At 36.1% G+C, this 23315-nt stretch overlaps 2 protein-coding genes across 2 annotated transcripts; both read left to right on the forward strand.

Annotated features, from left to right (window-relative positions):
• The first annotated feature begins 430 nt into the window (after positions 1-430).
• LOC100618419 (olfactory receptor 51F1-like) lies at positions 431-5252 on the forward strand. Its single transcript, XM_056825901.1, has 2 exons — positions 431-1350; positions 5158-5252. Exons 1-2 carry the CDS (start codon positions 431-433, stop codon positions 5231-5233), a joined length of 996 nt encoding a protein of 331 aa, XP_056681879.1. The 3' UTR covers positions 5234-5252.
• A 16547-nt stretch (positions 5253-21799) lies between these two features.
• Positions 21800-22750, forward strand: LOC100019585 (olfactory receptor 51H1-like). Its single transcript, XM_001372352.3, has one exon. It carries the CDS (start codon positions 21800-21802, stop codon positions 22748-22750), a length of 951 nt encoding a protein of 316 aa, XP_001372389.3.
• The last annotated feature ends 565 nt before the right edge of the window (positions 22751-23315 follow it).

Genomic DNA, 23315 nt, shown 5'->3' on the forward strand with positions numbered 1-23315 from the left:
TAAATCTTTCTCTTTAATGAAATGACATCCCTTTAAATATTTGAAGACAGTTAGTTTAGATCATTTTTTCAGTCATTTTATTTCCCATCTTAAAATTACCTTAGTTTTCTTAACTTTTTCACTTATGACCCAAATCTTCACAATGTTTAATCCTTATTTCAATTTTCTGGCTCTTTCTTCATTACCACAATCATAGCTATATCCAAGTGACAATATTCATTAACATACTTTCTGACTCTTTTCTTCTGTCAGTTGAATTGGAGTATGAAGAGAAACACGTTTCTAAGGAGAAGGCAGAAGGTAATAGCATAGTACTATACTTTGTGGGATCATCTGGGTTTTGCCATGAAGTATCTCTATGTTCCTACCATTCTCTGTACTATTGCAGGTTGGGATCTTTTCCATTTGAATGATGCCTCCTCAACCCATCATGTCACTTTTGCCAAATAATACAATCATATCTTTGACATTTCTGCTAACAGTCATTCCTGGCCTGGAAGCTGCCCACATATGGATTTCTATACCCTTTTACTTCCTCTATGCCATTGCCATCTCTGGGAATAGCATGATCTTGTTTGTCATCCTCACCAATCAAAGCCTCCATGAACCCATGTACTATTTGCTCTTCATGCTATCAACCACCGACATGTGCCTGTCCCTCTCCACTATGCCCACTACTCTAGGTGTCCTCTGTTTTAATATACAAGAAATTGGTTGGAATGCTTGTATTAGCCAAATGTTCTTCATTCATTTCCTTACTGTCATGGAGTCATCAGTGCTCTTGGCCATGGCCTTTGATCGCTATATTGCTATATGTAACCCATTGAGATACACCACCATCCTCACTCCAACCAAGATTATCCATATTGGAATGATTATAATGGCAAGAGGGACTATACTCATGACTCCTCTCCTTGTTCTTCTTAAGCGTCTTTCTTTCTGCAGGGATAATATTCTCTCTCACTCCTACTGTTACCATCCTGATGTGATCAAATGTTCCTGCTCTGATATCAGGGTTAACAGCCTCTATGGACTTATTGCTGTCCTTTGTTCCTTTGGCTTGGATGCTCCTTTGATTGGCATCTCCTATGTGTTGATCCTTCTTTCTGTGTTCAACATTGCATCCCCAGAGGAACGATACAAAGCATTTAGCACCTGCATCTCCCATATTGGTGCTGTGGCTATTTTCTACATTCCCCTCATTGGACTCTCTGCTGTTCATAGATGGGGAAAGAAGGCACCTCCATTTGCTCACACTTTGATGTCTAATGCTTTCCTCATTCTTCCCCCTGTGCTAAACCCAATTATCTATAGTGTGAAGACCAAACAGATTCGAAGGGCTATCCTAAAGTTTTTTCTGAAGAAAAGATATTGAAACATAAACAGCATAATTTTAAATGAACTCCTATGAGGAAAAGGACAAATATGAAAGAATTTGAGTCGTGACTAGTGGCCTTTTGCAAATGAGTCACTTAAATTCTCTCCTTTTAAAATCCAAGATGAATCTAACAAAAAATAAATTAGAAATAAAGGAAATAAATGAAATTTTAGAAAAGTTAGATTTAATAGGTATCTGGAAAAAAATTGAATAGGAATAAAAAGGAACATACCTTATTTTCAGTAGCACATGGCACATATACATATACATAGACCTTGTACTAGGACATAAAAACTTCACTACCAAATGCAGAAAAGCAGATATAATAAATGCAATATTTCCCAGATCATAATGCAATTAAAAATTATAATCAGTAAGGTTTCATGGAGAGGCAAATGAAATACTAATTGAAACTAAATACTCTAATTCTTCAATATGGTGCTTCAAAGAACAGATCATAGAAACAATAACGGATTTCATTGAAAAGAATGACAATGAGGAGAAAACATATAAAAATGTGTGAAAGATAGCAAAAACAGTACTTTGGGGAAATATTATATCCCTGAGGATTTATTTTTATCAATATCAATTAAAAAAAAGCAGATCAGTGAATTGGGTCTACAATTAAAAACACTAGACAAATAACAAGTTTAACTATCTCCATTAAATGCTAAATTTGAAATCTTAAAAATTAAAGGTGAAATTAATTAAATAAATTTTAAAAAGAAAATAAAAAAAATTGAAAGTAAAAGACATAGTGAAATAATAAATAAGACTAGGAGCTGATCCTGAGGACAAAGAAAATATATTATTAGTTAATTTTAATTCATACTTAAATATAAATTAATTTAATTTTAAAAACAAAATAAGAGAATCAAATTAGCAATATCATAAATGGAAAGGGTGATTTCTTCTCTAATAAAGAGGAAATTGAAGCAATCATTTAGGAGTTATTTTGCCTAATACACAGTATGTGACAATAAATCTCATAATCTAGGTGAAATAGATGAACATATACAAAACATTTACTGTCTAGATTAGAAAAAGAAGAAATAGAATCATTAAATAATCACATATCAGAAAAAAAAATTGTACAAGCCATCAATAGGACTAGAAGAATTCACAAATGAATTCTATCAAATATTTAGAAAATAATTAATCCCAATACTTTACAATCTACTTAGCAAAACAAGCCAAAAAGGAGTCCTATTAAATTCTTTTCATGACACACATATAGTGCTGATACCTCAGACAGGAAGACCAAAAACAGAGAAAGAGAATTATGAACCAATTTTCTTAATGAACATTGATGCAAAAATCTTGAATAAAATACTAGCAATGAGAATACAGTAATATGTTGCAAGGGTTATTCACTATGGTAAAGTGGGATTTATACCCGGAATGTAAGGCTGGTTTAATATTAGGAAAACCATCAGCATATTTGAGTATATGAATAATCAAAACTATCAGAAATCACAGTATTATCTCAATAAATGCAGAAAAAGTCTTTGACAAAATATAACATATTCCTATTAAAAAACAACAACAACTAGAAGGCAAAGGATTAAAAGTGCATTTCTTTAAAATAATAAATAGTATTTATTAAACATTATCAACAAATATCTACAATGGGGATAATTTAGATGACTTCTGTGACAAGGAAATCACTTTAAAAGACTGATATATATTAATTTAAGGTCGCCAAGGAATTCAGCTATGTAATTCCTAAATGAAAACTCAAGTCAGCAGTCAACCTTTTATGGAGTTTAATCACAAACAGGAGGAAGAAAGGTATTAGAGAGAGAGAGAGAGAGAGAGAGAGAGAGAGAGAAGGGAATAGGGCTTAAATACCCCCTCTGTTTAGGCTGGGCCAAAAGGCCCAAGCCCTTAGACAGCTGAGGCAAAGAAAAGAGATCAGTCCCTATCACTCACGTGACCAAAATGGAGAAATAGTCTCAGGGGCCTCCACCTCCAGCTTCTTTCAGAGCAAGCTTCTCAAAGCACAACCTCTCAGAGCAAAACCTCTCCCACCTCCCTAGTCTTCAGACCCTGCTATCTTTAAGGAAACCATCTAAGTTCCCTCCCCTCAGTTCTCACATCTACCAATCACTGTCCATGTCTTCCCTGTGCCAATGGTGGCTCTAGCTTAACCCAGGATGGCTCAGAGGTCTGTGGCTTTGCACATGTTTGTTGAAGGTCATATTCTCAAATAATTAAATCTTGATCCTTTGCTGCAGCCCTTCCTAAATCCTGTTACTCTAAGTAGGGTAGAAATTGTATTTTCCAAGACCTGGTTTTGTCATTCCAAGTATCTCTATTGTATCAATTCTAAAATCAATCATGACTCAAAGAACTTCCTGTTCTATGCTTAAGCATAGGTCAAAGCCGTTTCCATTGTTCAGCAAAAGGTTTCTGTCCTAAACTAATCTTAGGTATGGAGGAGAAGGACCCTCCTATGCCAAGGGGGGGTTCACATTCCAATAGACTATCAGTAGGAAATTTTTCAAGTATGAAATTTCCCAATGGTGAAATTTCCAACATTTATAAGTCTAAGAAATTTTAAGGTTTATACTTCCCAATAAGATCAGGAATGAATCAAGAATGCCAATTATCACCACTGTTATATAATATTGTACTAGAAATGCTATCTATGACAATTAGAGATGAAAAAGAAAATGAAGGAAGTAAAGTAGGCAATGAGTGAACTAAACTATCACTCTTCACAGATGCTCTGATGGTATACTTAGAGTCTCCTAGAAAAATCAACTAAAAAACTAGTTGAAATAATTAATATCTTTAGTAAAGTTTCAGGATACAAAATAAACCCACTTGAATCATTAGCATTTTTATGTATATCCAACAAAGCTCAGTAGCAAAAGTTAATAGAAGAAACTCCATTTGAAACTTCCGGGTAATCGTGGCTGCAATCTAGACGCCACACGCTTCCTCTCCCCAGCACCGAACGAAATAGACTACATCAAAGGAGCATAAAATCACCTTTGGAGGAACAGAAGGACTCCCCAGTACCCCACAGAGGCAAAGGTACGTGGGGCTTGAACATTTCCACACTAAAATAAGAAGGAAAAGCTTGCACAGAAAAGTGAACTGAGCCACCCTTCCCCCACCCCACCTCCCCCACTAAACCAGAGTGAGCTACCTGAGCACTCACCAGGACAGCGAGTGAGTGGGGAGCATCTCTGTCTGGGGGGGCACTCCAGGGTCCTTGGGATCTGGGGACTGCCAGGAAAAAACATCTCAGGGCGCTTTCACTGGAGAATTCAGCGGAGCTGTACTTGGGGCGGGCTGCGCTGAACACCGGGGCGGGCTGCGCAGAACACCAGGGCGGATCACACGCTGATTAACTGGGCGGAGCTGAACACCTGGGCAGTGTGGCTGTGATCAGGGACCCAGCGCTCTAACAAACCTTGGAGGCTGGGAAGAACTAGTCTGAAGCAACCTAAATTCACAGAAAAACCGCTCTTATAACCCAGACCCCAGACCAAAAAGGAAAGGGGAATAAAACCACCAAAGGGATGGCTCACATGGCCCAAAATCAAGCCTCCAGGAAGAAAGGGAAAAAAGTGACTATTGAAAACTTTTATGGTGGAAGTACCCAAGGAAAAGAGGAGAATGAGGAAGAAATCCAAAAAAATTCAGAACACGCCTCCCAAAATGGAAACTATCAACAAGCTCTGGAAGATCTCAAACTGGAACTTATCCAAAAGATGGAAACCTGGAAAGAAAAATGGGAGAAAGAGATCAGCTGTCTGACAGATAAGAATGCTCAATTGGAAAAAGAACTTGAAGCATCCAATAGAAGGGCAGACAAGGCTGAAAAGCAAAACCAGTCCCTAATGACCAGAATTAAGCACCTCGAAGAAAGTGAGATGATAAAACAGCAAGAATCAATAAAGCAAACCCCAAAAATTAATGAATTAGAAGAAAACATAAAATATCTCACTGAGAAGGTCACAGACCTGGAAAACAGGGGGAGACGAGAAAATCTCCAAATTATTGGTCTCCCAGAAAAACCAGAGGTAAACAACAAATTGGATATTATTCTACAGGAGATTATAAAAGAAAATTGCCCTCACGTTCTGGAGCAAGGGGGCAAAATAGAAATAGAAAGGATTCATAGAACACCTTCTATACTAAATCCCCAAAAGACAACCCCTAGGAATGTAATTGCCGAATTCAAGAGCTTCCAAGTAAAGGAGAAAATCCTACAAGAAGCCAAGAAGAAGAGCTTCAGATATAAGGGGGCTCCCATAAGGATCACACACGACTTAGCGGCTAACACACTAAGAGACTGCAAAGCATGGAACATGATATTTAGAAAGGCAAGAGAGCTGGGTCTCCAACCAAGAATCAACTACCCAGCAAAACTGACTATATACTTCCAGGGGAAAGTATGGGCATTCAACAAAATAGAAGATTTCCAAGCATTTGCTAAGAAAAGACCAGAGCTCTGTGGAAAGTTCGATATCCAAGCACAGAAAGCAAGAGAAACATGAAAAGGTAAATATGAAAGAAAGGGAAAAGGAGATAAATCTTATCTTTCTCTTTCTCTTTAAGTCAAACTCTCTTCTATAAGGACTACATTTACATCTAATTATATATATTAATATGTGGGGAAAATGTTTTGTGTAACTCTCATGAATTGTATCATCATAAGAGTAGTTAGAAGAAACATGCATAGGGAAAGATTGGGGAATTAAGAAGATTTGGGGAAAGTTGGGGCAAAAAAAAGAGTGCTACCAGATCTTAAACTGTACTATGAACCAACAATCATCAAAACAATGTGGTACTGGATAAGAAATAAAAGGGCAGATCATTGGAATAGATTAGGTGTAAATTACCTCAGCAATCTAGTTTTTGATATATCCAAAGATTCTAGCTTTTGGGATAAGAACTCACTATTTGACAAAAACTAATGGGATAACTGGAAAACAATCGGGGGGGAAATAGGTTTAGATCAATATCTCATACCCCAAAGTAGTGGTGGTAAATATTTTAGAGAGACAGGTAATGTCCTCAGGTGTTCTTGGAGAGGGGAAGAGGGGAAGCCTGACCCCATGTCACTCTGACTTTCTAGTACTGGGAAGATGATGGGCGTGCCCACAGAGTGTGCTCTGAGTGCCCTTTCTGGCATGCTTGCCACATGGCCCTATGCCCTAACATATGGTATAAATGAGTGTATCATGTAACATAGAGAGTGATATTAGAAGTAAATTAGGGAAACATAGAATATTTTACCAGTCAGATCTATGGAGAAAGGAAGAACTGATGACCCAACAAGGGATAGAGAACATTACAAGATGTAAAATGAATAATTTTGATTTTATTAAGTTAAAATAGGGTTTTACAAGCAAAAGAAATGCAACCAAGATTAGAAGGGAAGCAACAAACTGTGGGAAAAATTCTCATTGCTCAAATACATGAAGAAGTAAGGTAAATTTATGAGAATCCAAGTCATTCCCCACTAATGGTCATGGTGATGATAATTAGGCAAAGGATATGAATAGGCAGTTTTCAGATGAAGAAATAAAAGCTATTGTGGGCATTTTAGTAGCGCAGTGGATTGAGAGCATGGCCTAGAGTTGGGAGGTCCTAGATTCAAATCTGGCCTCAGATATTTCCTATCTGTGTGTCTCTGGGCTAGTCATTTAATCCCCAATCCTCAGCTCTTACCACTCTTCTGCTTTGGAACCAATACACAGTATTGATTCCAAGACAGAAGGTAAGGTTTAAAAAATTAAATCAAAGCTATCAATTATTTTATGAAAAAACTGTTCTAAATCATTCTTGACTAAAAAAAATTAATTAAAACAACTCAGAGATACCAGTTCACACCTATCTGTTTAGTCAATATGATAGCAAAGACAAATGATAAATGTAGGAAAGAATGTGGGAAAAATTGGGACATGAATGCATTGCTGGTGGAATTGTGAAGTGATCCAACCATTCTGGAGGGCAATTTGGAATTATATCAAAAGGGTTATAAAAGAGTGCATAACCTATGATCCAGTAATACTACTACTAGATATGGATGCCAAAGAGATTTTTTTTTTAAACCCTTATCTTCCGTCTTGGAGTCAATAGTTTTTATTGGCTCCAAGGCAGAGTGGTAAGGGCTAGGCAATGAGGATCAAGTGATTTGTCCAGAATCACACAGCTGGGAAGTGTCAGAGGCCAGATTTGAACTTAAGACCTCCCATTTCTAGGTCTGACTCTCAATCCACTAAGCTACCCAGCTGCCCCCTGAAAGAGATTTTTTAAAATGGGAAAGGATGTGTTTCTACAAAAGTATTTATAGTTGCCCTCTTTCTGGTGGCAAAGAATTGGAAACTAAAGAGATATCCCTCAATTGGGGAATGTTTGAACAAATTGTGGTATATGATGGTGATGGAATACTATTTTGCTGTAAGAAATTGTGAAAAGGCTGACCAGAAAAAGCTGGAAAGACTTACATGACCCAACACAAAGTGACGTAAACAGAACCTGGAAAACATTGTATATCATGTCAGTAATATCGTGGAACAATCAAATGTGATAGATACTGCTACTAACAGCAATATAATGATCCAGAAAAATTCTTAGGGACATATGAAATAGAATCTATTCACCTCCAATGAAAGAACTGTTGGAGTAAGAATGCAGATGGAAGCACATGATTTATCACTTGTTTATTTGGATTTTTAGAGCTTTTGTTTTATAACATTCACTTATAAAAATGAATAACATGGAAACATATTTTGCATGAAAACACTTTGGTATTACCAAAATTGAATTCCTTGCTAGGTCTGAGATGGATGAAGGAAAAAATTTGGATTATATAACTTAGGAAATCTCATGAGGAAATTTGTTATTAAAATTAAAAAAAATTAAAGTAAAATATTGTCTCAGATTGAATTCTGTAGTGGTGGAGGTAAAGATATTTTTCATGCCCAAGAAAACTTAAGAAATCAGCAGGTAAGGTGTAGGGATCAGCTTGAAGGGCAGCATACCCTGTGGCAATGCCAGTAGCTGGCTTAGAGGATATTTACAACAGAAGGCCTTGGAGGTAGGTGAAACAGCAGCTGCAGTAGTTTTTGGAGCTTTTAACACTGAGACGATACTGGGTCAGATCTGGTCACAAGGAAAGTAATTGAGACCCTTTGTTGGCAAAGAGTGTAGGACTCTGTTGTATATTCTATATTGTTATGGGTCTCTATTCCAGGACTAAGAGGTTTATTAGAGGCTTGAGATTGCAGGTGATCAGAGGTTTTGGTCACAGTTCCAGGGTGGATAAAAGCTCTTGCATGTTACTGACAGGAGATCAGGGTCCCTGCTCTCACTTCCAAGTTAGAAAGTAGCACTATTGCTTTTGGCTGCAGTGAAGTAAGGTCCCTTCCTAGTAAAGACAAGAGTAATACCCAGGGAAAAAGTTACCAGATCTTTACTTGTGTTGTACTGTCTTGGAAGCTCCAAAAATACTTTCCCCCAAATTAACTCTGTAAAGAACAGAATGGGAAGCTTCTCCATCCCAGGAGTATAGCCCAACTTTAATGTATATTTAAAAGTCAAGAAATACATTAGAAAATGAGACAACAATAACTAAAGAACTAACTAACTAATATTGTAACAGGGAAGATCTCAACACAAACTCAGAAGATATCAATGTCAAAATAGCTACAAGCAAAGCTTCAAAGAAAAACAAAAGTGATTCAGACATGATTCCAACAAGAACATATGAGGGGACTCATGATGCCAAATAAGAGAAGGAGAGGAAAAAGTAAGGAAGAAAGAAAAATTAGTACAAGAAAATCATGAAAAAAGAGTTAAAAACTTAGTGAAAGAGGTTCAAAAATACAGAAGAAAATAATATTTAAAATAGATAATTTGCCAAATGATATGAGGCATAAATATTCACTGAGAACTCAAAAAGCTGAATTGATCAAAATGATAAAAAGATACAAAAATTCACTGAACAAAATCATTCCATGAAATTTAATTTGGGTAAGCAGAAGCTATGAAACCATGAAATATTAAGAAACACTAAAGTAAAGTTAAAAGAATGGAAAAAAGAAGAAAATATAAAATACTTCACTGGAAACACCACTGTCCTAGGAAATAAATTGAGGAAAGCTCACTTAAGTATTATTAGACTACCTTAAAGTCACAAACAAACAAACAAACAAACAAAAAACAAATCCTAAACATCATATTTCAAGAAGTTATTTTAAAAAACTGTTGATATCATAGAACCAGAGGGTAAAAGAGAAACTGAAATAATTCACTCATAACCTGCTAAAGGAGATCCTCAAATGAGAATTCACAGGAATCTAAGAGAAGGCTATTACTAGCAGCTGGAAATAAATCATTCAAAAATCAAGGCATAACAGACAGTCAAGATCACACAAATTTTCACTATATCTGTATTCAAGAAGTGGAAGGCTTAGAATAAGACACTGTATTGCAAAAGACAAAAGGGCTAAGATTACAACCAAGAATAACCTACCCAACTAAACTTAGTATAACACTTCAGGGGAAAAAAAAGAAATTTAATAAAATAGAGGTCTTCTAAGCATTCTTGATTTAAAGACTAGAAGTGTATAGGAAATTTGACGTCAAACTACTATACTACAAGATGCAAAAAAAAAGTAAATAGAAAAGAGAAATTATAAAGGATTCAATAAGGTAAACACTGTTTAAATTCCCCTAACTTTTAATTTTTAAGATCATTATCATTATTAAAACAATTAGAGGAGTACACATGGACTTAGAGCATAAATGGAAGCTGCCTATTGGCATGATGAGCTAAAAAAAGGGGGAGATGTGGAAGAGGAACATATTGGGATAAGGGGGAAGGAATAACAGGGACAATTATATCACATTAAAGAGGCATACAAGGAACAGCTTTTTCAGGGGAGAGGAAAATGGGAAGGACTTGTGGAAAATACTTGAACCTCAATCTCATCAGCATTGCATCAAAAGGAGAATAACATCCACACTTAATTGAGTATCTTACCTAGCTGTCTATCTTACCCAACAGGGAAGCAAGAGGGAAAAGGATTAAGAGAAGGACTAGATGATGATAGAAGGAAAGGTGTGTTAAAAGAGGCAGTGGATAGAAACAAAATAAGCTTTTGAGGAGGGATAAAAAAAAGCCAGAAGGAAGAAGTAAATTTCATTTAAATATCTATAGACCAGTTTTGGCAAAGTATTGGCATGCCTGGTGACTTCCAATGGTGGAGATACTCTGCTCCACCTCCTCCCAGCCCCGAGGACATTTTTTCATACCCTGTCCCTCTGTCCAGACACCCAAAGCAAGCACTTCCTCCACTCTCTCAGGTAAAGGGGGAGGGGAGGCTTGCAACTTGAAGTTGTCCTTTGGGCACATGAACTATAAAAGCTTAGCCAGTGGCTTCTATGGACCATAAAAAATTCTTCAGAGACTACCTATGTACTAGAGGGGGATCAGGAACCAAAACGTGACAGGTCTCAGAGAGGGAGGGAACAGATAAAAAGAAACACCATTTCCTCTCACAGACAGAGTTGCCTCAGAGAATGTGAAATTGGATCTCTGTCCAGAGTTGAAGGGTAAGAGGAAATCCCCTTCAGTCTCTGGTTTCTGTCTCTTCTCTGGATTATTATTATCTTTGATCCCCTCAGTACAATTGAAGGATGAGATGTTTACTTCTTCTGAAAATTATAAGATCTATTTATTGTCTAAAGACTTAGGATTGGTAGGTTAGAGAAAGAGGGAAAACAGGAAGTCCCTATTCTATTGTCAATCTAAATTCATTCAGGGGTTGAAGGCTCAGGTCTGGGGACCTGGGTCCCTGAAGACCACTGTGGAGTCAGACTGATGTAATTTCCTGATATAGAAATAGTTCTGAGGATATGGATGGGAAATCTTCTGGATGGATAGTCTCTTACCTTCCCCAAAGGGAAAAAAGTCTTTATAGACCTCTTTTGAGGAAAGATGGCTATCTGGGTCTCTTCAGATCAATTGAGGGATTCTAGCAGGCTAAGTTCAGTGAGATTGCTCTTTTCCCTCTCTGTTCAGAAGGGACAAGAACACCTTTGCAATTGTCTCCCTGCTTTTCTTGGCTAGAGGTTCCAGTTCCATCCCCCAAGTCAGCCAAGGTTCCATTTCCTTTTTGCATAACGTTTCTTTGCAAAATCAAGTCCTTCATGAAAATAATATGATACTGGATAAGAAGTACAATAGTGGATCAGTGGAGTACATTAGGTGCATAGTACACAGTAAATGATCATAGTTAAGTTATGTTTTTATGTTTCCTAAACACAGAGATCCCAGTATTGGAAATAAGAATTCACTATTTATCAAGGTTACTGGGAAAACTGGAAGCATTTGGACAGGAACCAAGTAAAGATCAACATCTTAAATCATATACCAAGATTTAGGTCAAAATGTGCAAATAATTTAGACAAAAAAGGTGATATCAATAACAAATTTGGAGAGCATGAACATTTTACATGTTAACAAGATGGATAAGGGAGGAATTTGAAAAAAATATAGAGTAGATCATGGAAAGTTCAATAGATAATTTGATTGTATTAAATTAAAACATTTTTTCCACCAAAAATTGATGTAGTCAAAATTAGAAGAAAAGCAAAAACTTGGAGAAAAATTAAGTTGTTTTTCTAAAAAAAATGTAATTTTTCAAATTTTAAGAGAATTAAGTCAAATTCATACGAATATAAAACATTCCCCAAATGACAAATTATCAAGAGATATAAACAGGTAGTGTTCAAAAGAAGAAATCAAAGCCACCCATAATCATGAAGAAAAGCTTCAAATCGCTATTGTTTATAGAGATGCAAATTAAAAGACCTCTCAAGTATCATCTCACACCTATAAGATTGAATAATAGAATAAGAAAATGAAAAATTTGGAGGAAAATGGAAAAATTGGGATACAAAGGCACTATTAAAGAACTTGTGAATGGATTCAGTCATTTTGGAAAACAATTTGGAAATATATCCAAAGGGCCATAAAAAATTTATGCTCGTCAGTTCCACTGCTAGAATTGTTTCCCAAAGTGATCAGAGGGCAAGGTGGAGGCAAGATGGTGACTTAGAGACAGCAAAACTTGAAACCTCCACAAAACCCTTCCTGGTCAAACAAAAACACAATGCTTCAAGGATACTGAAAACCAAATCTAACAACAGGACAGAACTAGGAAATATTCCTGCTGGACTCAACTTAAAAGGTACCTCTGAATTCTAGAACATTCTGGTTTAAGGGGAAGGAAGAAGGAAGGTCCCAGGACCCCTCCCCCACCTACAGTGCAGAGCCTCCACTGGTGGTTGGAATCTCTGGGCCATCAAGGGCACTAGTCCAGAGGGAGTATTTTGCTGGCACAGTTGTGTCAGTCTCAGGGCATTGAACACAGGGGGAATGGAGGCATCTGGGGAAAAGTACAGAGAAGGCAGAAGAGAAGGCAGCCTAGTCACAGCTAAGATACTTCATCTTACCTTCCTCCCCCTTTCTCTGGAAGTTTTGGACTCAGGGCACATCTAGCTTTGCAGATCAACTCTTCCCTAGCTCAATCTTATCAAAAGGGCAGATAAGAAACCTTCAGAGGGCAGAGAAGCTCAAGCCTCAATACCCCTCCCCCAGACTGCTCAGAGAGTTTTGCTGACTAAGCTCCTAGGGCTAAGGCTTCAACCAATACAGGCTACAATCTTGACAACAGGGTGTAAAGCCCAGCTCCTTTTCATCTTCTGCTGCCAGCTGGGGAAGATATGAAATCAGGGCTTATCAATCCCATCAAGGTAACCTGACCAATCAGCAGAGCAGAGAAGAAGTACTTTCAGTACATAATAGCCCAAACCCACAGATCCAGCACATAATCAAGGGCATAAGATTACAGACAATTACAAGGCAGAAAGAAGAGAAAAATATGAGTAAACAACAGAAAAGGAAAAAGGAAATTACAATCAACAACTTCTATCCAGGCAATGAACAAAGAGCAAATAGAACAGAGGAAGACCAAGGAAAACCAAGCAAAAATACAGAAACTCCGGTGAATTGGACACAGTATTTGGAAGAACTCAAGATACAATTCAAAAAACAATTAAGTGAAGCTGAAGACAACTGGAAAAAGAACTTAAAAAGCAAAATAAGTCATCTGGAAACAAAGACAGTTGAACTAAAATGAGAAAACAGTGTCTTGCAAGCCAAAATTAACCAGCTTGAAAATGAGGAAAGAAGATGAAAGATCAGAAGGAGAAGGATGACAAAAGAGATCAAAGGAAAAGAAAAAGGATTTATATGCACAAAGATATCTATAGCATTTTTTTTATGGTGGCAAAGAATTGGAAATTCAGGAAATGTCTATCAACTTAAGAATTGCTGAACAAATTCTGACATACAATTATGATGAAATACTATTTTGATATAATTTACAAGCAGGATGCCTTCAGAAAAACCTGTGAGGAAATTTACTAACTAATTCAAAGTGAAGTGAGCAAAATCAGGAGAACACTGAACATGATAACAGAAATATTATACAATGATCAACTGTGAATGGCTTGTCTATTCTCAGCAATACAGTGACTCAAAACAATTCCAAAAGACATTATGAAAATTCTTATTCACCTCTATAGAAAGTACTAATGGAGTCTCAGTACAATTTGAAACACAATTTTTTCACTTTATTTTTCTTGCCCTTTTTGCAACACATCTAATATGTTTTACATGCTTTAATATGTATACTTAGTATAATATTTCTTGTAAAATTTTGTAATGGATAAGGAGTGGGAGGGAGAGAATCAGAATTCAAAAAATTTAAATTTAATTTAAATAAATCCTGAAAATAAATAAATAAAAAGTAATAAAATACAGTATTCAGAACAAACATCTGAAGATATTTGATGATTAGAACAGAGCACAGAGAAATTGATTCTTCTCTCAATTTGAAGTTCATAATTTTTCTTAATTTAACTTTAAATAGGGTTAAAGTTCACCTTTGGGAAGGAAGAACTGCTTGTAAAGTAGAAACTTTGCAATTTTTCAATTTAAATTAAAAAAGTTTTCAGTTTATTAAAAGTCTTGTATTGTTTTTACACAGAGATTCATTGGTAGCCATGCTTCTTATATCATAACCATATCAAGTTTGGGAGCTTAAATTCATTTCTGTGAAATTCCAATTCATATGATTTAGTTCATTTTTCTTCCTTTTTTGGGTCTCAGCTATCATCAAACACTGTAAAAATCCAGGACTCCAGTCCCCAGAAATCCTTGCTCACTTCCCAGAATGCTTTGTAATCACACTGCATTCTCACCTGGGCTAGAACACAAATTATTATTTAGAGGCATTCTCCGCCTACTGAGGCCATCTTTCTACTTCTACTTTGGAGCAGATACGTTTCTCATGATGCAAGTGAAATTGAATTGGGCCTCTCGGCCCACCTAGCACGTGCCTTTCTTACTTGTATTTTCTTAAATTCTCAACCTTTAATAAACCTCTAAAAAATATAATACTCCTTGCAGAGAGAAACTAATTTCTACTGCCTCAGTTTCCCTCAAATTTTAACTCTTACAACATGTTACCTATTATTTTCTCACAAGTGTGTTGCATATATATCTCATAAAGTATAACACCTATACCTTCATCCAAGTCACTACTAAAAATATTGAATTTCAAACAAAGGAGAATTTACTGGAAAGTTATACCATTGAATTATTTTTCCAGTGATTCATTTGGGTTCAGCCTATTCAACCAATTCTGAACACACTTAAATATAGCAATGCCATACCACATCTGCCTTGCTATATTAAAATAATCACAGCCTCATAAAAATAGACTATGCTTCACTAATGTCCATGAAGTACTACTCCCTCATTCCTTTTGACCTACATGAAATTGATCTTTTCTCCCCATATTTTTCTTATTCTTTTTACTGTACCACTTTATACTAATCTCACTGGCCTTTGTATTGTAACTATTTGTATATTTTACTATAAGTACTTTGTGAGCAGGATTAGCATTATATTCATTTTTTCTACTCCCAACCTTTAAGGCAGTGTCCTGCCCTAAGTGAGAATTTAACAAAATTAGTTTTATTAAATTGCCCCTTGTATGTATCCTACACTTACCTGCCTCTATGTCTTTGCTTCTTCTATACTTAGAATGTCATCCATTCCTTTCTTGCTTCCTGAATTCCTTCTTAAATAATCTGTCAAGTACAAACTACACTTGTGCCAGGCAGTTTTCCCCAGTTGCTTCTCTTTTTAATGAAAACTTCTCCCCTTCCCTTGAAACTCAATTGCCACTTGAGTTGTATTTTTCTAGTCAATTTATTTTGCATAATTTGGTATTATAGCTACACATGTATATGTTTTACCCCTCTCTAAAAGAGATGAGCATTTTGAATAGAGAAATTCTTTTTTATATTAATTTCTGGCACCCAACACATCAGTAAACACATAATAATGATGATAATGATAAGAAAAACAATTACAATAATAATAACATTTATATAGGAATTTGAGTTTTGCAAAACACTTTACTTATATCATTTTATTTGATTCACAACGCAATCCCATGAAGTAGGCACTATTTTTATCTCCACTTAACAGTTGAGGAAATAGAGGTTGCACAGCTTTTTCCAAAGAGAAAGGTTCTGAGTCCAGATAAGACCATATGTCTTCCTTATTTCAGTTATAGTACTCTATGCATTGTGTGAAATGCCTTTAGTAAGTGCTTAATGAATGTCTGTGGAATTCTATTGACAAGTTGGATTACAAAGATGTTACATGAAGAGTAATTTATAAACAGAATAAGTACATAGAGAAAAATATAAATATGTAAAATATATACACATATGGAAATGACATGTTCTAGCTGCTACATATGTTTGTTGGATTGGAAAATATAAGATACTAATTTTGGAAGAAGACTGAGGCATTATAATTGGATAAAGGGTTTGAAAATGTCATAAGTCATCTGGGATTCCTTTAATTAATCAGTACATGAATTAGTTTTCCTTCCCACCTCCATACCTCTTCCATATACCAGAAGGAGAAATTTCTGTAAAGACTCATTTTGTTTGATTGGCATCTAGGGAATAAATAGGGCCTCTTCAAGGCTTAGGGTGACCTATGGGATTTAAAATGGCAGATGAAGGGCTTAGAATCATCACCTTGGTCAAGGAAGAGGTGGAATCTACAGCAGAGAGAAAAAGACAGGTAAGAATAGCAGGAGAAGAGTTCAATACAGACAGACAAATGAGTAATGTGGGGTGGGGAAAAAGGATGATGAGAAGCACTTATAGGTATGAGATAAGCTCAGTTCAAGAAGGATTATGGAAGTCAGCAGCACCAGGAATAGAGAATTAAGGTTAGTGAAGATGTATAACATCATTTTATTTAAAATTTTAAATACAAATACACATACTGTATAATGTAGGCAATAGAGAATGAGGACAAAAGGAGGGAGAAAAAATTGGAAATCAAAAAAGGAAAAGATTAGGATAGGTTAAAACAGATATTAGCTATTTTGTGAGCAAATATCTAAGCTTCTGAGAATCTTGCTATTTAGAATGTACTACTTAATTTTTCTAGGTATAACAACTCACAACCATCCAATGACAATTAGATTTGGCATCACTCATGTAATGAGAAGAGTATTTTTCTTTGAATATCAAATAAATACAAGGTAATGAAAAAACAAACTGACACACATATGGCTTTTGCCATTTGCCATTCTTTCAGTGGTTTAGGAATAAGAACAATTAAACAAAAGTAAAAGACTGTTCTTATTTTCTTATTTAGGTCAAACAATTTAAATCACCTAAAAAATAAAATGTTGATCATTCTGTAGCTATCAATCAAATAATCTTTAACAGATTGCATTTGATGGGCTAATGGTTCCTAATTAGTTATTAAATGAATACTCCAATTTGAAAATAAGAGTGGCCTCAATGATTCATTTTACTATCTTGTTTAAAGATTGATGAGTTTAGCTCTGGCTAGTTCAGGGTTATTAATTGAGACACATATACACACATATATAAGTCAATGAGACTGAACTGAACTAAGGAAGGGTAGCGATTGAAATCTTATAGTAGAGGGAAGAAGAGAAGCTGAAGAAACATTTATTTCTCTTAAAAGTGACTATCTCCTCTCTTTTCTTTCTTTCCTCACTGACCATTAGCTTTCCCATAGAAAATTACTTCCTCCTGTCTTTGTCAAGAAAATGCCCAGGAATAGTTTGTGCCTGCATATATATGAATGTCTTTCTCTGTGTGTGAGAAAAGTAACTCTAAAGAGGATGGAAAGTAAGCAGACTGAATGTTAAGACCAATCTCTGAGCCAGTCAGATCCTAGATGAGAATCAACATACTATGACTTCACCAAGACTGGGGGGAGGGGAGTGAAATACAGAGATTAGAGTAGAATATCTCATTTCTGTGGGTTATCTAAGCTTGGCAGAAAAGTATTTTTATAGCAATCTGGTTGGATAAGTGATTGAAATATTCACTTTATAAAGAAGGGTCAGAGAGAGGTGTAATGACTTGTCCAAAGTCACATAGTTGGTTGTCATCTAGAGCTTTTTCCATTAAATTAATTGCTAAGTTAAGGAATCAAACACAGAAAAATTCTAGCACAGGTCAAATTAGACTGTTTCCATAAAGATGGGCACTTCTTGCTAAGTCTCTCTGCTTGTTGGTCCAACCTACTGTGAAGCACAATAGCACCTGGGGAGCACCACATGCAGGCATGCAGGTCCCACATATTCATTCATTTATGCATGTATGTATTCCTCTTTCTCTCTCTCTAGGGTGAATCATTCTATATAATTGAATTCATATGAATCCCAGTAACTACTTAATTGGTATCCACCTAAACATTTCCAAATGTACACATCTGGTCAATGGAATTTAAAAGTCAAAGCAATATTCCTTTCTTTTCCTGCTTTCAGTCTCATCTTGTATCATTTGCCTTTGGGTCCAATGTTGAGTATCCTTTCAAGGGGAAATGGCCACTCATTCCATAGTCAGAGATCAGGCAAATATTTAAAACCTTGAGGATCTGGGATTTCTACAAGACTTACTAGTTTACAATTCACTTCACTGAGAGGCACTGTGTGTACAGAGAGCCCTAAAGTGGGTGGAAATCACTAAAAAGAATAAAGGAACTTTCCTTGGAAGTTTTAATGAAGGCTGGCTTGGTTATGAATTTTAAACCTCTTTGAGTGGAAGGAAGATGGAAAAACTCTGGAAATAGAGCTGTCTTTCAATTATCCACAAACTAAAGAAGTAGCAGAACATGAAAAGCATAACTTATAAATAACCCAGGGCATTCATCCTTCTCCAAAAATAACTATGGTGCAACTAAGTAATATGGAGACATAGGTGAGATCTCTGTATCTGAGGAGAATTGACAAGAAAGGAAAGAAACAGAGAGTGTGAGGGTGAGAGAAAGATACAAAGTATCTCTGTTATTGTATAAGAGTATACCAATGCATAGGAATACATATGCCCATTTGTTGAGAAGTAGAAGAGTATTTATGCAGCTAGGTGGTACAGGGGATAGAGTTCCCAACTTAAAGTCAGGAAGACATTTCTCTGAGTTCAAATCTAGTTTCAGGCTCTTACTAGCTGTGTGACCCTGGACAAGTCACTTAACCCGCTTTGTCTCACTACCTCATATAAAAATGAGCTGAAGAAATAAATGGCAAACTACATCATTATTTTGGCCAAGAAATCCCAAACTGGAGTCACAGAATCAGACATAACTGAAACGAGTAAAGAACGACAAACAGAAAAGTGTGTGTGTGTATGTGTGTGCGTGTGTGTGTAATAGAGCAAGAGAGCGCATACAAGTGAAAGAGCACATATGCTTATTTTCTCTGTATAGCAATTTCATTCCTGCTCTTGTATCTTCATAAAGAATGCAGTCATATGTATGAATATATTTGTATAGGAACACTTGGGTTTTTTTTTTTTTGCAAGAGTTCGTAGTGGAGTGTCTGAGAGTGTTCCTTTAGAAATTTCATTTGTGTGTTATGAGAATTTTTATATTTCTGTGAAAGGATAATAGTGCTTTATCTTGTATTTGCTTTTTCCAGTGCTTAAACCAGCGATCAACATATAGTAAGCTCTACTTAAAAATGTTTTATTTTACTTCTACTTCATCCGTTTATTCTCCTCTTTGTACATAGATTGTATCTATCTGGTTGTCTTTGAGCTTTTATTGAAGAAACTGTGTGTGTCTATGTTAGAATTGATGACATAAGCATGTAAATGTGTCTTTTCTCTCCCTGGTCTTAATACATGGGTTCCCCTCTGATTCTAGTGGAAATCTGATCCATCCATCAAGGGTCAGTTCAAATGTCATACTCTCCATGTTGTATTCTTTGATTGCCACCACTGAAAAGAGATGCCATTTTCTCACAAGACTTTGTACTTTAAATGCACACACTAAAATATATCCCATGCATTTGAATTTGCATCTCAAATCTACAGTGAGAATGAAAATTCATGGGTGAAAAACCATTATAATATTCAACTCTGTATCATTACGATGTTATTAGCAGCCACAGAGCACATTGATGTTGCACTGAAATAACAATAGTTTACATTCCTATAGTAATGAACAATTAAGGAGGAATTTTTCTCCCAATAATTCTATGTATCAAGTCATTCAATCTGACAACAATTTATTAAGCACCAGGAAATGTGCTAGTAGCTATGAATAGAAAGACAAAGTAAAAGAGTCCCTATCCTCAAGTAGCATAGACCGAAGGTGGTGGAGAGTAGCATATGTAGATATAAATGAATTTATTGGTATGAGGAAGACATCTATTTAATATGACCTGAAGCTTGTTAATAACAGAACAGGTGTCCTAAAGGGCACACACAGTAGAAGGGTAGAGAAAAGTGACATAGACACTAGAAGGATGAAGATGACATGAATGATTTTTAAGGAATATAGAGGTCATGGAAAGGGGCTTTGGCTATTATGACATTTTTTGAGTACAGCTATGCAGTTTTAGACTGTGAAGCCCTTCAAAGAATTAAAGATAACTTTTCTAATAATTTTTATAATTTGTTTTGTTTTTAACTTGCCTATATTTCATCATAAATCTTCATGCCAGAGTCCTTCTATATATCAAAGAATGTTTTAAAGAAAAAAAGAGAAAAGACAATCAATAAAATTGATCATTATATCTAACAATTCTGAAAACAAATACAATGCTATGAAACTCCTATGTCCTCAGAAAAAAATGAGTGAATGTCTACTCATAATTGAAGAATTAGATCCATGGTTAGTCTTTTCAACTTTGTAAACGACTTTCAACTTTTATGGTAATTTTATTATTGTCATTGTTTATATTGCTTTTCTGTTCCTGATTACTTGGAATAAATATAATATTAATTTGATTTTTGAGTCACTGTAGAAGAGGCAGATGTTGGGTGTATTCAAAGTTCAGCTATCCTGTACTTTATTCTACCATATGTTCAAAGAAGGCACAGTAGATTACTAGGATCAGGCTGGTAAAAGAGGACAGAGACACATTGGAGATCTCTTCATCTAGGTAAGTTTTCCATAGGCCAAACTTAAATGTTGAATAGATTCTCTCCGAAACAACTCAGAAACATCTTTCCTTTCCTTCTTAGTTTGGTAGTCACTACATTGTGATGTGGGTGGCAGGACATATATATCCAGTTCCTACTCATATAGTGAAGACAGGGGGTTAGCAAGAATATAGAAGTAATGAAATGTGATGTAATACTATTTCCATTTAAATTAATATGAAATTTGAAACTAGATAAGGGTTATTTGAAAACAGAAACATCTGAAAATAGAACACTTATCTTATGTGATTAATGACAGTTATAGGGGAATTATAGCTTACAAATTTAGATACCTGGAAGTAAATGTATATCTGAATTATTGGATAAATCTCCATATACAAATATATGTATAGGATATGTGTATCTTATATTATGTGCTTATATGCTTAGATAATTCTCGTGAGTGTTGAGAAAGTGTATATATGTTTGTAAAGTATGATTGTAAAGAGGAACAATGAACTGAGTTTTACCCTCATTTGATAGACTTTACATGTGTATATATGAATAGAAGAGTCATGGTGCCCCATAAGCTAAAGTCTTCAAGTCCTTAAGATAAGAGTCCAAATGTGAACTAATTCTTAAGGATACTGCTTTACTATTTCTATTTTTTTCCTCATACAAACAAACCAAAATCAACAAAGGCAGTTACTATACTGATGATTCCCAAGGAAGTAAGGGGTAAAATGATAGTGAAAAGCCCCTTGTTTCTTCTATTCCCCTTCTGCACCAACCTAACTGTACTTTTCTCTCTAGTCCTTAGGAAAATGTTCTTTCATTTCAGGAGCTGCCTCCCAAGCAGAGAAGCCCCCTTCTGAGGATACCATGCTTACCCTGAATGTCTCTCACATCAATCATCACAGTTTTATACTGACAGGTATACCAGGAATGCCAGAGAAGAATCCTTGGATGGCATTCCCTCTGGGACTCCTCTACACTCTCACTCTTCTTGGCAATTGCACCATCTTGTCCATTATTAAGATGGATAGAAGCCTTCATGAGCCCATGTACTACTTTCTCTCCATCTTGGCACTGTCTGATGTGGGTCTCTCCATGTCCACCCTGCCCTCCATGCTCAGCATTTTCTGGTTCAATGCCCCTGAAATCCCCTTTGACGCCTGTATCACTCAGATGTTCTTTATCCATGGATTTGGAGTGGTGGAATCTGGGGTGTTGGTATCCATGGCCTTTGATCGCTTTGTGGCTATTCGAGATCCTCTGCGTTATGCTTCAGTCCTTACCTCTGGGGTCATTGGCAAGATAGGATTAGGTGTCATTGCCCGAGCTGTCTGTGTGGTCTTCCCTGTGCCATTTCTGATCAAGAGGCTGCCTTTCTGCAGTTCTAATGTCCTCTCCCACTCTTACTGCCTCCACCAGGATGCCATGCGACTTGCTTGTGCTAGCATACGTGTCAATATCCTTTATGGCCTAATCACTGTCATTTGTACTCTGGGACTGGATGCTCTTATTATTCTCTTCTCTTATATGCTTATCTTGAAGACTGTACTAGGTATTGCCTCATGGGCTGAGAGGCTCAAGGCCTTCAATACCTGCCTCTCCCATATCTGTGCTGTGTTGCTCTTCTATGTACCCCTCATTGGTGTCACCATGGCCCACCGTTTTGGGAAGCATCTGTCACCCATTGTGCACACACTGATGGCCAATGTGTATCTATTACTCCCACCTGTGCTTAACCCCATCATCTACAGTATAAAGACCAAACAGATTAGAAAGCGGATAGTCCAACTATTCATTAGGAGAAAAGGCAGGACTTAGTGGATACTTGGTCTGAGAGGAGGTTGAGTAATAATCACTAAATAGAGTAAATAAGGGGAAGGAGTAGGAAAGGCAACATGCATTTATATTATGCCCACTATGTGCTCAGAGTTGTGCTAATTGCTTTACAAATATTTTCTCAAGTGATACCTGTGATGTAGGTTCTGTTAAGATATACATTTGAGGGTTACAGAAAAATAAGACAAATAGGGTTTAATTGACTTACTTAGTATCATATAGTTAGTATCTGACACCAAATTTAAAGTCAAGTCTTCCTGACTCAAGTCAAAAACTGTATCACCTAATTGACCCTGAATCTCTCTAGTTAATAGTATTGAAATCACTGGATTTTTTGGATTATTGAAGGGAAATGGGCACCCAGACTACTATTAGCATTTAGAACACATTAAACATCATTCTGATATCATAGCATTTACATAACGCTTCATGATTGAAAAGATCTTCTAAATAAATCATTTCATGTTATTTTCAAAAATTTATAGATTCCTAGGATTGAAAGAATTGTTATCTAATCATTTAGGACAACCAGTAACCAAAGTATAAA

The sequence above is a fragment of the Monodelphis domestica genome, chromosome 4 (assembly GCF_027887165.1).
Source record: "Monodelphis domestica isolate mMonDom1 chromosome 4, mMonDom1.pri, whole genome shotgun sequence".
Lineage (NCBI taxonomy): Eukaryota > Metazoa > Chordata > Mammalia > Didelphimorphia > Didelphidae > Monodelphis > Monodelphis domestica.